The 16009-nt window shown below is 36.5% G+C and overlaps 1 protein-coding gene across 4 annotated transcripts in view; it reads right to left on the bottom strand.

Moving 5' to 3' along the window:
• Positions 1 to 16009, bottom strand: part of EXOC2 (exocyst complex component 2) — a 264990-nt gene that overhangs the window by 130811 nt on the left and 118170 nt on the right. For all 4 annotated transcript variants that reach the window (XM_029944254.1, XM_029944253.1, XM_029944256.1 and 1 more), the window contains 2 exons: positions 9469 to 9594; positions 3969 to 4093 (listed from right to left, as the gene is read on the bottom strand). In XM_029944254.1, coding sequence (XP_029800114.1) covers positions 3969 to 4093; positions 9469 to 9594 — 251 coding nt within the window. The remainder of the gene's footprint in view (positions 1 to 3968; positions 4094 to 9468; positions 9595 to 16009) is intronic.

The following is a 16009-nucleotide window of genomic DNA, read 5'->3' as shown; positions in this document are numbered from 1 at the left end:
TCATCAAATGGTATTGGGAGAACTGGACAGCAACATCCAAAAGAAAGAAACTGGACCACTCTCTTACACCATACACAAAAATAAACTCAAAGGAGATGATCGACCTAAATGTGAGTCAGGAAATCATCAAAATTCTAGAGGAGAAACTCTCTGACATTGGCTGTAACAAATTCTTACTACATCTCCTGAGGCAAGGAAAACAAAAACAAAATAAACTATTGAGATTTCATCAAAATAAAAAGCTTCTGCACAATCAGTAAGCAATCAACAAAACTAAAAGGCAACCTTCAGAACAGGAGAAGATATTTGCACATGACATATCGGATAAAGGATTAGTATCTAAGATCTATAAAGCCCTTATAAAATGCAACACCCAAAAAAACAAATAATCAAGTTAAAAAATGGGCAGAAGACATGAATAAATATTTTTCCAAAGAACACATACAGATATCAAGCCATCAAAAAGAATGGAATCTTGCCATTTGCAATGATGTGGACGGAGCCAAAGAGTATTATGCTAAGCGAAGTAAGTCAGAGAAAGACAAATATTATATGATTTCACTCATAAGTGGAATTTAAGAAACAAAACAGAGGAACATATGGGAAAGGGAGTGGAGAGAAAAGAGGGAAACAAACCACAAGAGACTTTTAATGACAGAGAACAAACTGAGGGTTGATCAGAGATGGGTGGCAGATGGGTTAGATGGGTATTAAAGAGGACATCTATTGTGAGGAGCACTGGGTATTATATGTAAGTGATGAATCACTGAATTCTACTCCTGAAACCAATATTATACTATATGTGAACTAACTAGAATTTAAATAAAAATTTGGAAAGATAAAAAATAGAGAAGACTTGGTATACACACACACATAAATACAATGGAATATTATTCAGCCATAAAGAAGAATGAAATCTTGCCATTTGCAAGGATATGGATGGAGGTAGACAATATTATGCTAAGTGAAATAGGTCAGTCAGAGAAAAACAAATATATGATTTCACTCATATGTGGAAATTATGAAACAAATGAACATGGAGGTTGAAAAGAGAGGCAAACCTAGAAACTTACTCTTAACTACAGAAAACAAATTGATGGTTGGGCAGCGGAATGGGTTAAATAGACGAGGAGTATTAAGGAGGGCAATTGTAATGAGCACCCGGTGTTGTATGTAAGTGATGAATCACTAAATTCTACACCAGAAACCAGTATTACACTGCATGTTAACTAACAAGAATTTAAATAAAAATTTGAAGAAAAAAAAATAAAGCATTCTCTTCTTCAACTCTGCATTTATCAAGGGCAGGCAAACTCTACATTTATTTTATGAAGACTGACTTCCTCTGTATAGTTAACTTTCAATAGAGTTTTTGTGTAACTGATACAAAAAGACATGACATACATTATTTATTGCTATAATATTTTAATGTTATAAAGTATAGTAACTGATATACTGCTGAAAAGGAAGAAAAAATACAAAGATAACTCATTAGTTTTTATGTAGCAAGGAGTTTTGCCATGCAAAATTGCCATTTTTCATACACAAAGGAAATTTTATGGTTTAGATAACTAACATTCATACAAACAAAGATCTACCTGGTTTAAAAGAGTCAGTGGGCCAATAAGAATTAAATATACAAAGGAAAATAAATTGTTCCAGAGAACAATTCTATTTTAGAAGTAGCATGAATAAATGTCCATGGGTGAAGAGAGACAGGATGGACCTCTGGAGTACCAACACACTCAACCACTTTCCATGAAGGAGAAGAGGTCTTGAACAACAAAGGTGTGCTGATATCCAAAATACCAAAATCAGGTAGCCCTTTCCATATCCAACTTATATGTTCTATTTCTATGCAAGTGTAAAAGAGCAGGAAATAGCCTTTACCCTCAAGAAAATCCTACATGTCCCAGCTTCCGGGGCTGAAACAAGTTCTCCGTGGAGACACAAAACCAGAGCTGTCTTCTCCTTGTTACAGATGGGGGCCTCTTTGGCAGCTCAGGGCAAAGGGCATTAGTGTCTATACTCTAGGGCCTGCAGGCTTTTCATAGGGCACTTGAAGTTAGGGTCTAGAATGATGAGTCTGAGTTCCAAGTGCTACACACTAAAATCAGAGTCATTACTGTTGAGGGAGAATGACACAGGCTGCGCTGAGGGGCAAAGCACAAGTGAGCACTCCCACTCCTACCCCAGGAGGGATCTTTGTGATATTCCTGGACACTCCCACCTACCCAAGAACAAAGGAAAGGGGTTTAAGTGCTTGCCATGGTAAAGTGGGAAACTAAGGCAAATGAAAAAATAAATTCCCTTACTGCTTGCAGCCCACTGACAAGTCCTTGCAACCAGCAGAGTGACCTCCCTTTAGGAGCTCAGCTGCCTCCCTGATGACACTTTGCTAGGGGCAAAAGAGAACCTTGACTTAACATTGTCCCAACCTCCACAAGGATCCTGTAAATATACTTTCTTTATCTCAACTGCCCCAGGATATATACTGGCAATCAGGCTCCAAGCTTATGGTCCCTGATATGCATCTAAACAGCCTTAAGACAGGTTTTACTGAAAGGTGATGAATGGTGTTTCCCCAGCAACAGCCAGCCCTTCAAGGTCCTGGAAACCTTGTTTCTAAAATTCCTTAAAGACTTACTCTATCCCAGACCCCCTCCCAACCTGAGGGTATATAATGAGTTACCTCTCATGACTCCAGTGCAGCTTTTCCAGCCCACAGGTCCTGTCCCCATGCTTTAATAAAGTCACCATTTTGCACCAAAGACATCTTCCTTCTTGGTCATTGGATACAGACTACCCCCCTCCCAAAACTTCAACTATTTCCCGTTCATAATTTCAGTACTACCAATTATATTATGATTAAGACACTAAGTGAATGTGTGACTTGTGAAAACATAAATGCTTATAATAGCTCCTATGGACTGATCACAGTGGGCTAGAAAACAAGATCACTGAATTCTTTCCAGCGAGAAAACTCCGTAATTTACATGGAGTATTTCATACCCGTGTGCAAGCTCCTTTTATCTTTGTTTTACCATTTGTTCATAATCAACTGTACAATAATTTCATCTCTAATTCTCCCTGACTGGCAATCTACTCAATTCCAAATCTTTGAAGCTATTTCACATTTTCTTTTTTTTCTTTAACTGACTCTTTTAATCCTCATGACTACCTTTGGAGACAGATACCTTGACCCTCTTTTTACATTTGAGAATACTAAGTCTCAGAACAATAAAGTAACTTGTTTAAGATTATACAGCTATGAAGTTTTGTAAGAACACGAGTCTGAACCTGGTAGACGCCATGACAGGCTTTAAGGTTCCCCTCTAAACTAGGCCTAAAGGTCAGTCTCTCCAGAACTATTAGGTGGTTACACATTGCCCAAGGCAAGAGGGACCACCCTTGTAATCCCCTTAACATCCCTAAGGGCAGGCCTAGATCAGTTATTGCCTAAGGCTAGTTACACCCTACGTGAGGGTCCTGGGTCCTGGGCCTACTCTGTGATTGGTTAACACTCTAAACGTCGTAATTGGATAAACCTGCTGTCAATAATATTGTATAATAATAATTGGATCACTGTACCTATGTCCCAATTTCCTGTAACTCCCCCTTCCCAAACTCATAAAAGTCCTACCCCACCTTTGTTTGGGGCTCTCTGGCTCTCTCCGTTCCACCAGCTTGGAGTGAGCAGAGGCCCAGGTTCGAACCTGCAATAAACGACCCTTGCTTTTTGGCTTTGACTCTGGACTCTGGTGGTTCATTTCTGGGGGACTCCCAAATTCTGGGCATTACAGTATTAGAGCTTTCTAGAGCTCTTAATTAAACTTAAAATATCTGAAAATATTAGTAGGCTTTGGCCCTCTAAAGTTTTGAAGTCACTTTGAAATATAAAATTTATTAAGACTAGAAATTAATTCACAATGACTTAGCAACATCCACAGTCAAATTTGTATTCATACCTCACTGAAAAGGCTTCCATTAACATATGAAATCCAGAGTTTCCAGAAGTTAGGCAGCTGACTTAAAACGAGCTTGGTCAATTTTTCAACAAATGCCACACGGTGAGGAGTCTTGTACCTCCATGCTAAAGGGGGAAAATGCTATGAGTATACTTTGAATCAAGAATAAAAGTCAGTTTGAACATATTACTGCTCCCTCACCTAAAAAATATGTTGCATTTTGTCCCAATTTGGCCACAGAGCTTTAATTTGCTGATAGACCAATATGTTAATTTCCATATCACACTACCAAAGCCTGCCAACACAGAATACACTTTAACCAGAGGTCCCTGTTTTTCTCAAAGGGGCACAGCAGACTGGTCTGGAGGGCACAGCAGGAGAAGCAAGGAGAATGCTTTGGCTTTTCAATCTTGTGTTCAGGATGTTCTACTTGCCCCCAAAAGTCCTACCCTCAAACAGCAAAGTAAGACAAAGTCAGGGAATGCAAGGCCAATTAGCCTTAATTTGAGACAAGTATCAACCAGCTGGAAATGCCTCTATATAGGGAGTTAAAGTGTCTGACTTTGGCTCAGGTCATGATTTCACAGTTCTTGAGTTTGAGCCCCACATCCAGCTCTATGTTGACAACCTAGAGCCTGGAACCTGCTTCAAATCCTGAGTCTCCCTCTCTCTCTGCCCCTTCCCAGCTTGTGCCATGTGCTCTCTATCTCTCACTCTCTCTCTCAAAAAAGTATTTATAAACATTTAAAAAATAAAAAAAAAAGGAAAAGCCACTATGATAACTTGATTCATTATTGAATTTTCACCTTGTATAAAGGAACATATTCAAGTATTGTAAGGACTCAGGTTTGAGAGATAGAAGGGCACACATTGCCCAAGGCAAGAGGGACCACCCTAGTAATACCCTTAACATTCCTAAGGGCAGGCCTATTGCTTAAGGCTAGTTATACCCTATGTGAGGGTCCTGGGTCCTGGGTCTACTCTGTGATTAGTTAACACTCTAAATGTTGTAATTGGATAAACCTGCTGTCAATAATAATTGGATTCCTGTAACTCCCCCTTCCCAAACTCATAAAAGCCCTGCCCCACCTTTGTTTGGGGCTCTCAGCATGGATCCACCATGCTGCCGGTAAAGTCTGTGAGCCCGAGTTTAGACCCCGCCCTTTGCTTTTGCATGCGTGAGTCGGTCTCCCTGGCGGTTTCTGGTTTTTGGGGACAATAAAGAAATCTTGGGTATAACAGTATCCTCATATAATGAATAACTTCCCAGGACAAAGAAATTCAAGAAAAAATAAAAATATTGAAGTCTCTTGGGTTACATATCATTTAATGCAGTTATTGTAGCAAGTAGGAAATAATATCATATAGATTTCTTAGGGATATAAGTTCAATTGAATAAAAACAAATTAGTAATTCAATGAGCATTAATCACTTCCAATCTCTTTCCTTTTTCTTTCTCATATTCTTTCCTGTTTTGTCCTTCCTCCATGGCTTGCTTCCTGGCCCTGCTGTTTTGTTTCACATCCTCCAGCAGGAAGAGGTAGAGACATCCCCACTGTCCAGTTTCACAACAATGATCAAGAGAACTTCTGGGGTCAACTTCTAACTTCTATTCAGCAATTTCAAAGACCAGTCAGATTAAGAGAACTTTGTTAACTCCTTCATCAACTGTCAGCTTCCCTTCAAATTACTCCTAGGCAAAAAGTTTTGTTGCTAAAATTACTGATGTAATTATAGCATAGTGGGGGGAGGGGCGGGGGGCAGATGACTTATTTTAAGTGTTTCATAATATTCTAAAAAGACTACATATGGCTAGAAAACTTAAAAGATATACAGAATGAAGTCTATCTCCCACTCATTCCCCATTTGCCCAGTTCCCAGCTGCAGCTATAAGAAACCAGTTATTAGTCATTTGTGAATCTTTCTGAAATGTCTTTTATATACACAAACAAATATAAATACATATTCTCTTCTTACCCAAATGTCCTTTTACACAAATGAAACCATACTCAACACAATCTTTTGACGCTTAGCACTTTTTTCATTTAACAGTGGATCCTGAAGTTCTTTCCTATTTGTATATGTTTTTGTTTTCTTCCACAGTTACATAGTACAATTGAGACTTAAACAACATAGAGGTTAGAGATACCGACCTCCTGCACAGTTGAAAATCTTTGAATAAGTTCTGACTCCCCAAAAACTGAACTATTAATAGCCCACTGTTAGCCAGGAAACTTACCAATTACATAAAGCAGTCAATTAATACATATTATATGTGTTATATGTATTATATATTGTATTCTTACAATAATACTTTTTAAATTTTTTCTGTATTTCTAGGCTACCTGGTTCATCTTAGAGTTTTTTCTAATTGTCACAAGTCTCCAAAAAACTTTCCAATATAAGTATTGAACAAAATCTATATATAAGTAGACGTACGAAGTTGAAACCAGTGTTGTTCAAGGGTCAACTGTATTTGCTATTATGTATATATGACATTTTTTAAAATTCCTTTTTAATGGACAAGACTGTTTCCAATGTTTTGTCAGTTAAATTAGAGCTTCAAAAAACAAAACAAATAAAATAAGTGCTTTAACCAATAACTTTTTACCTACAACATTTAGCACATGTGCAATTATCAGTGTAGAATAAATTCTCAGAACAAGAACTGCTGGGTCCAAGAGTACATGGAGTTGTGATTTTGATAAATATTATTAAACTGACCAAACTGACCTCTACAGGGATTCTTTACACACCCACCAGCCACACACATAAACATAAGCTTCCTTATAATCTTACCAATGAACAAACCAAATACATAAAACCTAAAACAGTAAAAATTTTGGGATTTTGGCAAACTGGTATTCCACTGTTCTTACATAGCCTTTTTAAAATTTTTTATTATAAATGCGTTTAATACCTACCTTTATATACTTAAAAGCCTTCCTTTCTGTGGCCTAGAGAGTCTCTTTACCTCTTAGTATATTTATTAGTCCTTAGTCTATGAGTTGTGGGGAAAAGCTTTAAATTCAGTTGTCGCATATGTGAAAGACATGGTTTTTTATGTAGCGGTGCATTACAAATTGTACTTGTCTATTTGGCCAATATTTATTAAGTGTCCTGTGTCTTAATCCTGTGCCTATATCATAACATCTATCTAAGATGCTCACCACTAATATTGAATAAACAGGGCAGGTCTTTGCCTTCATGGAGTCTACAATTGAACAGAGGACCAATGAAAGGAGTCCTAATGATAATGATAGGAGTCTAACAAGATTAGAGGTATTTTTCATCTTGAGACAAAGCTGAAACAGACAAACCAAATACAGATAAGCACTGTTTTCCAAATAACATGCAGCATGCTATATAGCACAGACCAAAGCTCAGTGCATGATGGGCCAATGATAAGGAAAGAAACAGGAGAAGAAAATCTAAAAACTGAAACACTGAAAGACCTGCCTCATGTGGTGGCAAGTAGACTTAGATATATTTCCCCAAATTAGCGTTTCAAAAGTTTGAGCTCCTCCATGCAGTTCTACTGATCATTACTTATATAACACTACTGTGAGGCCCTCAACTAGTATCCTTATCTCAATATTCTTTGCAAGACTTTTTGCTGGGAAATTAAAGTGAAAACACCCTATGCTGAACCAAGTCCCTGTTGTCTCTGTTTCTGAACAAGCTCTCTGAGTGGCTGGCTTGATGCATATCCATGTATTCTACATATATATAGTATATAGAGATTCTATTTACAACTACTGGCTCTCAAAGATCAGTCTGTCATGGAGAATACCATCACTCCAAAGAAAAATAAGCAGCACTGTCTTCTCACCAACATAAAAAAAATTTCTTTTTAAAAAAAACACAGAGGGGCGCCTGGGTGGCTTAGTCAGTTAAGTGTCTGATTCAGCTCAGTTCATGATCTCACAGTTCGTGGGTTCGAGCCCCATGTCAGGGTCTATGCAGACAGCTCAGAGCCTGTAGCCTGCTTCAGATTCTGTGTCTCCCTCTCTCTGCCGTACCTCATTCATGTTCTGTGTCTCTCTGTCTCTCAAAAATAAACATTAAAAACATTTTGTTAAAAAGTAAACTCCAATACTTATGTAATACCCAAGATCTCTTTATCATCCCCAAAAACCAGAAACCGCCAGGGAGACCGAGTCACGCATGCAAAAGCAAAGGGCTTTATTACGGGCTTAGGCTCGCCGGGGCCAAAACTCGGGCTCACAGACTTTACTGGCGTGGTGGATCCATGCTGAGAGCCCCGAACAAAGGTGGGGCAGGGCTTTTATGAGTTTGGGAAGGGGGAGTTACAGGAAATTGTGACATAGGTACAGTGATCCAATTATTATTTGACAGGTTTAGAGTGTTAAGCAATAACTGATTATCTATAGCTTCTATTTCTAGGCCTGCCCTTAGGAATGTTAAGGGTATTACAAGAGTGGTCCCTCCTGCCTTGGGCAATGTGTGCCCTTCTATTGTCTCAAACCTGCATCCTTACACTTATAAGAATAACATAAAATACTTTAAAATAAACTTTGAGGTATTTGCATTTAATATAAAGTAAGATACTTCTATTAGCCTATTTGGATTTCTTTAAAAAAAAAAAAAAAAAGATTTTCTTCTTAAGTAATCTCTACACCCAACGTGTGGTTTAAATTCCCAGCCCCAAGACAAGAGTTGCATGTTCTACTAACTGAACCAGCCGGGAGCCCCACCCTATTTGGATTTCTTAGATTTGTTATTGAGGTTATAAATAACCAGTGACCAAGAGCATTTAATTGGTGCCCAAATGCATTATAACCAATATATTTTGTATCTCACACAGGTAAATAAACAACAGGTAAATATCAACTTTAGAAAGGAAATGTAACATTGTTACAATTTAAGATGCTTAATTCACAGGAAAAATGACAAGTAATTAATATATTATCAACCCTTCTTTCTAAACCAAGTTTTAAAATGCATAAAAAAGGTGTTACTCTGTGCTGACTATAGAGATTACTTTTGTTACAAATGTCATCTTAAGGGCCCCTTGGTGGCGCAGTCGGTTTTTGTCTGACTCCAGCTCAGGTCATGACCTCATGGTTTGTGGGTTGGAGCCCCGCACTGGACTCTGTGCTGACCCGCTGGCTCAGAGCCTGGGGCCTACTTCAGGTTCTGTGTCTCTTTCTCTCTCTGCCCCTCCCCTGTTCACGCTCTGTCTCTCTCTGTCTCTCAAAAATAAATAAATGTAAAAAAATAAAATAAAAAATAAAAAAGCAAAAAACAAATGTCATCTTAAAGAAATTCTCACAAAATATCTTCTGTGGCTTATTTTTTAAAAGTCAACCACAGGAAAAATAAAAGCAGACTTTATATGTTGAATGTACCTGTGAAGGATGGTTAATACTTAGCAAAAGCAACACAACTAATTAGGAAAATTTCCAAGAGAAAAATGTCTGAAATTATCCAAGTACAAATTTAAAAGACAAAGTAGGGGTACAGAGAGATTACTTACTGTCATCTCGACCGGACTGAAAGCTGCTGCCCCTCTTCAATGACGCTGTCTGACTACGATGACCCGACACCAAGGGACGCGTATCACTGTCCAGGTCCAGCATGGGACTGTGAGGGCTTGGGGTACCTAGAAGACAGGTGACATTTCCGTATATTCTTACTTAGTTGATAGAATGAATGGATTGCTTCTCAGAGTTACTTCTTGATCAATTGTTCCATTCTTTTAAATAAAATGTTTACTAAGCAAAATCAAAAATATTTTCTCTTTCATTTTTTATTTCTATTTTTTGCTTAAAATGTTTATTTAATTTTTGAGAGGCAGAGAGAGAGAGAGAGAGACGTCCCTCTAAATAGCTTTTAAAAGTCATTCCTACCATGACAGATTTGTAGAATTCAATCCATTTCTTTGGCTTACTACAGAGATGTAACAAACCATGAAAGAAACTTATGCTTCATTTTAGAAGAAATGTTTAGCAAAACTGGCAGGGGCAAGGGTGGGAGGAGGTCTACAAATATAAATCAGGATGAGAAATTCTTTTTTGAAAAACTTGACACTTGGAAGTCACGGAGTTCTGACTCTTTTAATAGAGCAGACTTAGAGCATATCTTTGACTTTCCTGTAAAATTTAAATCTCCAAATCCTATGATTTCTTTGTTTAGTATGTGAGATTTGATTCCCTATTTTTATTCCTGATGCCAGCCACCAAATTTGGATCCTTCTCATCTCACACTGTTAATATTCCAGAAGCCTAACATTTTACTACTGTCCAGAAGAAACTCTCTTTCCTGTCTAGATTAATGTCACTGTAATAGTGCTTTCTCGATTCTCTTCTCAAAGTCTTGCAGAAAACCCTTAGAAATCCAACCCAGGAGCGCCTGGGTGGCTCAGTGGGTTAAAAGTGTCTGGCTTAGGCTCAGGTCATGATCTCGCAGTCTGTGAATTTGCGCTCCACCAGGCTCTGTGCTAACAGCTCAGACCCTGGAGGCTGCTTCAGATTGGGTCTCCCTCCCTCTCTGCCCCTCCCCCGCTCACTCTGTTTCTCTCTCTCAAAAATAAACAAACATTAAAAAAAAATTAAAGAAAGAAAGAAATCCAACCCAAATTATTCTAAGAACCAGGAAACATTTTTTCCTAAAATGGATCTCAAGAACTACTAGTACCCCATGTGGCTAAATGAGTTAGTAAGACCTTGGCTTTAAGTGGTAAATTTGCCTTGTCAGTCTATAGAGGCATCTATTACCACCACTTTGAGCTCTTTAGTTGCGCATCTAAAGATGTTAAAAACAAACTGAATTCCACACATTTACAGAGTATTCACCATGCATAGGACACTTATATTTTCCCTATGAAAATGAATCTTACATTTTTCTGCCTTTTTTCCTATCTTCTCCACCTGAAAAGCCTTACTTATCCTTCCTGTCCACCCACTTAAACTCTTACACTTAAAAATGCAACTTGAGGGGTGACTGGGTGTCTCGGTTGGGCGTTGGACTTCGGTTCAGGTCATGATTTCATGGTTCGGGGGTTCAAGCCCTGCATCAGGCTCTGTGCTGACAGCTCAGAGCCTGGAGCCTGCTTTGGATTCTGTGTCTCCCTCTCTCTCTCTGACACTCCCCTGCTCATGCTATCTCTCTGTGTCTCTCAAAAATAAATAAAAAACATAAAAAAAAAACCTTTAAAATGCAATTTCAATACCAGCTGCTCCATGAAGTCACCTCTTACTCCAACTCAAAGTGTTACCTATCTTCTCTGCCTTCTGATACCCATGGAAAGTAACATAATTGAATTGATTTGACATTCTACCTTCTATTGTTCATTAACAGTCAAGTTTCTCCTATTTCCAAATCAAAATACTATATTATGAGGTATAAGAGTTAAATATTATATCTCTGTCCACAATCACTGGATCTTTTGCAAATAACTCCCTTAATATATACTGAGTGACTGACACTAAATTATTCAATAAAAACTCTATTCCTTCTTTTATAACTTAATTGAAAAATAAAAGCTTATAGATTTGTTTTCAGATGCAAAAGATAAAACACCTCTAATGCCACTGATAAAGTTGGTTATTCAGTAACACTGAACAAGTATTTATTGAGCACTTCCTATGTGTCAGTAACTAGACCCTGAGGATAAAGTGATGAATAACAGACAGGGCGACAAGGCCCTGCTCTCAAAGTGTTTACATCTGGTAGTGGAGGCAGAAAATAAAACAATCAATAAATAAAATACAGTAAAACCATGCTATAGAGAACCTGCCTTCACAATCTCCTCCTAACATAAGCCACTTAACATGATACTAATATGAACATGAACTATCTCCTTGTATTCTCACAAATTCTACTAAGGTAGGGTTTGTAAAAATAGAAATTAAATCATTTGAACAGATTTTTTAGTGGAATAGAATTTTATTGAAGACATACTACGTTTCTACTACTGGGCTAAATACTTTATTTACCTGTATTTCTACTTTGAAAAACAAAATAAATGAGATGTGATACAGAGTAAAAAAAATACAATGGAGAAACAGTCTTTTCATAACTGATTGTTTTCTGTATTAAAGAAGTTGTGTATAGAAGCTTTTAGTGATTTATGACATTTTCCTTTGCAGTTATACAGTTGCCATGCTATTAACTGTAGAATTCAGGAAATTAGTATCATAGTATCAATTTTCTGACATACTTTAATAGGAAATTTAAAGAAGACCAAACTTATTCAGCATCACAGTAAGTATTTACATAAAAATTATAATATAATATAAATAAAATTTTATGTAAAACGGTACAAAGAATGTTTTAATTTGAAAATGTTACAAGTTGCTCTTCAAGGTTTCAGAACTATACATTTTTAATTAAGAACAAAAACACTTCCTAGTTTCCTAAAAATACACTATGTACCATTCCTACAAAAAAATATAATTATCATTGTTCAAATAGATCCTCAGAAAAAAGATTTTCCCCATAACTGATCTTTACAACTTTAATTTAAATGGTTTAATTCTAAGTCATTTATGAAGTTTAAGTAAATCTTGGAATTCTGAAAATGTTAAAGCACTAACTTATCTTCCCCTTTGCTAACATACTATGAATATGCTTTTCTCCTATTAGAAACCATATCATCATTTTCTGTAACATCAGGAAAAGAAAGTTTAACATGAATTGACTTCTTAACTGGTGGTGTCAAATTACCATCAAGTATAGCACAGCATATGAGAGCTAAACCAGCATATACGGCCTCAGGAGAAACCAGCATCTGGAACAAATCTGTAAGACGAATTTTTGCTGAATGACCAGAAGATAGCGCTTCAGCACCACACACATGCATCAACCCTGAAAACTCAACAGTAGGCATTATATTCAGAAATTGGTTTCTCTAACATTTTTTCTTCTTCTTTTTTTTTGTCAAAGAAAAGGTCTTATGATCAGTTATTTTAGAGGGAATTAGGAAGATTATCCTTTGAAGAGAAAATTAAACATTTTAAATCTCAGTTGTCAGAAATGATAGTGTCAAAAGAAATAAATCCTTGAGGATTCTGACAGCCCTTTTAAACTTAGATTACATGACATGGAATTCCTACTTTATAAAATTATTACAAATATGAAGTGATTTTGACAATAAGGAAAAAGAAAACAGAAAAAAATGAGAAAAACTATTTCTGTAACATCAAATCAACAAAAGGCTTTAAAATATCTTACAAGAAATCAGAGTATTTTCTCAATTGTTTTGCAACACAATATGAGACATTTATACAAAACATGTTTATTAAATGAGAATAATTAGGAAGTTTCATAATACCATCCTCTGACATTATGTGCAACTGAAACTTATATGTTACTTACTTGAGAGTTTTCCCTGACAATCTGAATACAGGATGGTGTTCAACTGTATACACACAACTTTAGTTCTTTCATTAGAATTTTAGCTTGCAATGGAACATTTTGCAGGTGACAGAGATTAAAGTTTTTGTAAAATTGTGTTTGACTATGTCTTTCTCAATGCTGTATTAGGTAATGAGAAATCATTTTTTTCTTGACAGTAAATTTTCTCCAGAAATGAACTGTTCTGACAATTTTTTCTAGATGAAAAAATTTTTAAGTAGAATTACAGCCTTGATTAACAGTTATAACTTTCTGGCTTCAATTGTGCTAATACTAACAAACTGTTCACTATATTTGAGATTTGAGGCAGGGATTAACTCAAGATTCTCATGGTTATACAACTGGAATGGGACTCTACAGCTAGCTTAAGGAGTCATAATAGGCCAATGCTTCATCACCTCTAAAAATCAGGGCTTGAGGGACTCCTGGGTGGCTCAGTTGGTTAAGTGTCCAACATCAGCTCAGGTCATGATCTCACAGTTCATGGGTTCAAGCCCCACATAGGGCTCTGTGCTGAGCTCAGAGCCTGGAGCCTGCTTTGGATTCTGTGTCACCCTCTCTCTCTGCCCCTCCTCTGCTCACTCTCTGTCTCTCAAAATAAAATAAAGACCAAAAAAAAAATTTTTTTTTAAATCAGGGCTTAAAACTATAAAATTTTTAAAGTATTTTTTTGGCTGTAAAATAATGATTCTATGGTATGAAGTTTAAATCTGAAACTTTAAATCATCACTGAGAACAAAATGGAAAATATGTTATTTTTCTCACTATTCCTACAATTTAGGACACTGATTACTGCTGTTATATAAATGTATAAAAATCTGCCTCTACACAGAAAGCAAATGTAAAAATTAAGCTTTAAATGGAAAGTATAAAAGAAAATAATAAAGAAAACAAAAAACTAATGGTGAAACCTATTTTTATTATGGAACTTACAGTTTTGCTCTTTTAAAGACATGAACAAGGTAACCAATAAATATACTCAAATGAATAAATGCTTGTGAGATCAAAATTATTTGGCTCTACACAGTTATCTGGGGAATAACTAGAGTGTAAAGACTACTCTGGAGACAAAATTCCATATAGAAACATACCCAATAGCATGAGAACCAATAATTTAGGACTTCTACTTCTAAAATCCTATGTGGAATTTACAGGAAAAATGACAAAAACAAAATCCCAGAACTAAAAGGGTATAGCCATGTCTTCTAAATTTTACAAATTAGTGTTTGAGTTATAGTTTTACCAATATATCACAGGAAAGACACATGGCTTATCTACAGATGCCTAGAAGAAGCATATTGGGGGGGAAAAACTTTAAAACACTTAAAACTTTAAAAAATAATAATGACTAAGTTTCTTAACTACTGAAAATCAAAAATCTATGTTTTATTTCTCTAGTTAAAGCTTCTATACCTTACAAGCAGTATTTCCAAAAGGAAATTTTTCTAATTGTGAGTATGTAGGAGAAATTTAATGAACTGTAAACAAACATAAAATTAGAAAAACGCTTTTTGTAATACTATAAACAGAACAGAAAATTTGTTTTAATTAAGAGAAAAAGAAAAAAATCTGTTTTCAAAACCTGCAGAAGTTATTTTCTATAAAACACTAATAAAATAATCCTAGTTACTTCACTAAAAGAATAGGGCTGCAGTGTAGAAATAATCCAAAGTTTAAAATGTATTACTTTACTAAAAGAAAATAAACAACCTTTCACAATTTGCTCTTAACAAATCGAAACATTTGCTAATTTTTCCCAACTGTGAGATTTCTACTAGATAAAAAGTCGTCAGCTGTATGGTAACCTATAGATCTGAAAAGATCTTCCCCAAAGCCCAAAAACTTAATGGTTTACATTAAAACATTGATTCCTAAGGGGGGAAAAAAACTGATAATGAAGTTGACTTTGTAGAAATTGCTTATTGTACCTAGGACTCCAAAAGAGTTCCAAGAAACCTTACCATGTATCAATCAAATTCTTTCAACTCAAGCTATGCAAGTTTTTCCTATTTTCAATGCAAATACTAGTCAATATTTGTTTAACAGACCATACAACATAAAGGGCAGAGAGTCCTCTCTGAAGGGAAGCCTGCAGATGTGGAACCAGGTGAATAAGTTTACTATATTTTCTCATCCTTCGTGCCTCCTGCAGCAAGTTTTCTCACAGTCTACAATAGTGTGGAGAACACTGATCTATAGCCCCCGGAATCTCAGAAGGGTGGCCGACTTCCTTACTGCCCTTAAACACCTTTGAACACATTTTCCTGCGCACAGCGGGCCCTTGTCCTGCACTGCAGCCCGACCACCCACTGTTGCTTGTTGACCAAACACACGGGGCCAGGAGCCTCCACAGACACAGGCAGGATGGGATTCCTTTCAAGCACACCACACAGAAGAATTTCAATGCCAAAGCTGGGGGGGGGGGGCATATCAAGACAGAATTACAAATTCCTCAAGAATTAGACCTGTGTCAACAGATAAAAATGTTCTTTTTGATCTTACTTTTCTCTTTATATTTAGAGTTCCTACAGGGGCATTTCCTCAATTTAAAGAGGATCATTTAATCTAAATTAAACAAAGGGAAACATATTTAACATACTCTTTGTCAACCTCACTTTACTTTCTAGGGTGTCACAACTGTCCTTAGCAGGTTCCAGGCA

Source organism: Suricata suricatta, chromosome 7, assembly GCF_006229205.1.
Source record: "Suricata suricatta isolate VVHF042 chromosome 7, meerkat_22Aug2017_6uvM2_HiC, whole genome shotgun sequence".
NCBI classification, from domain to species: Eukaryota; Metazoa; Chordata; class Mammalia; order Carnivora; family Herpestidae; genus Suricata; species Suricata suricatta.
The sequence above is the reverse complement of the archived record's forward strand: the minus strand, read 5'-3'. Positions and strand labels throughout refer to the sequence as shown.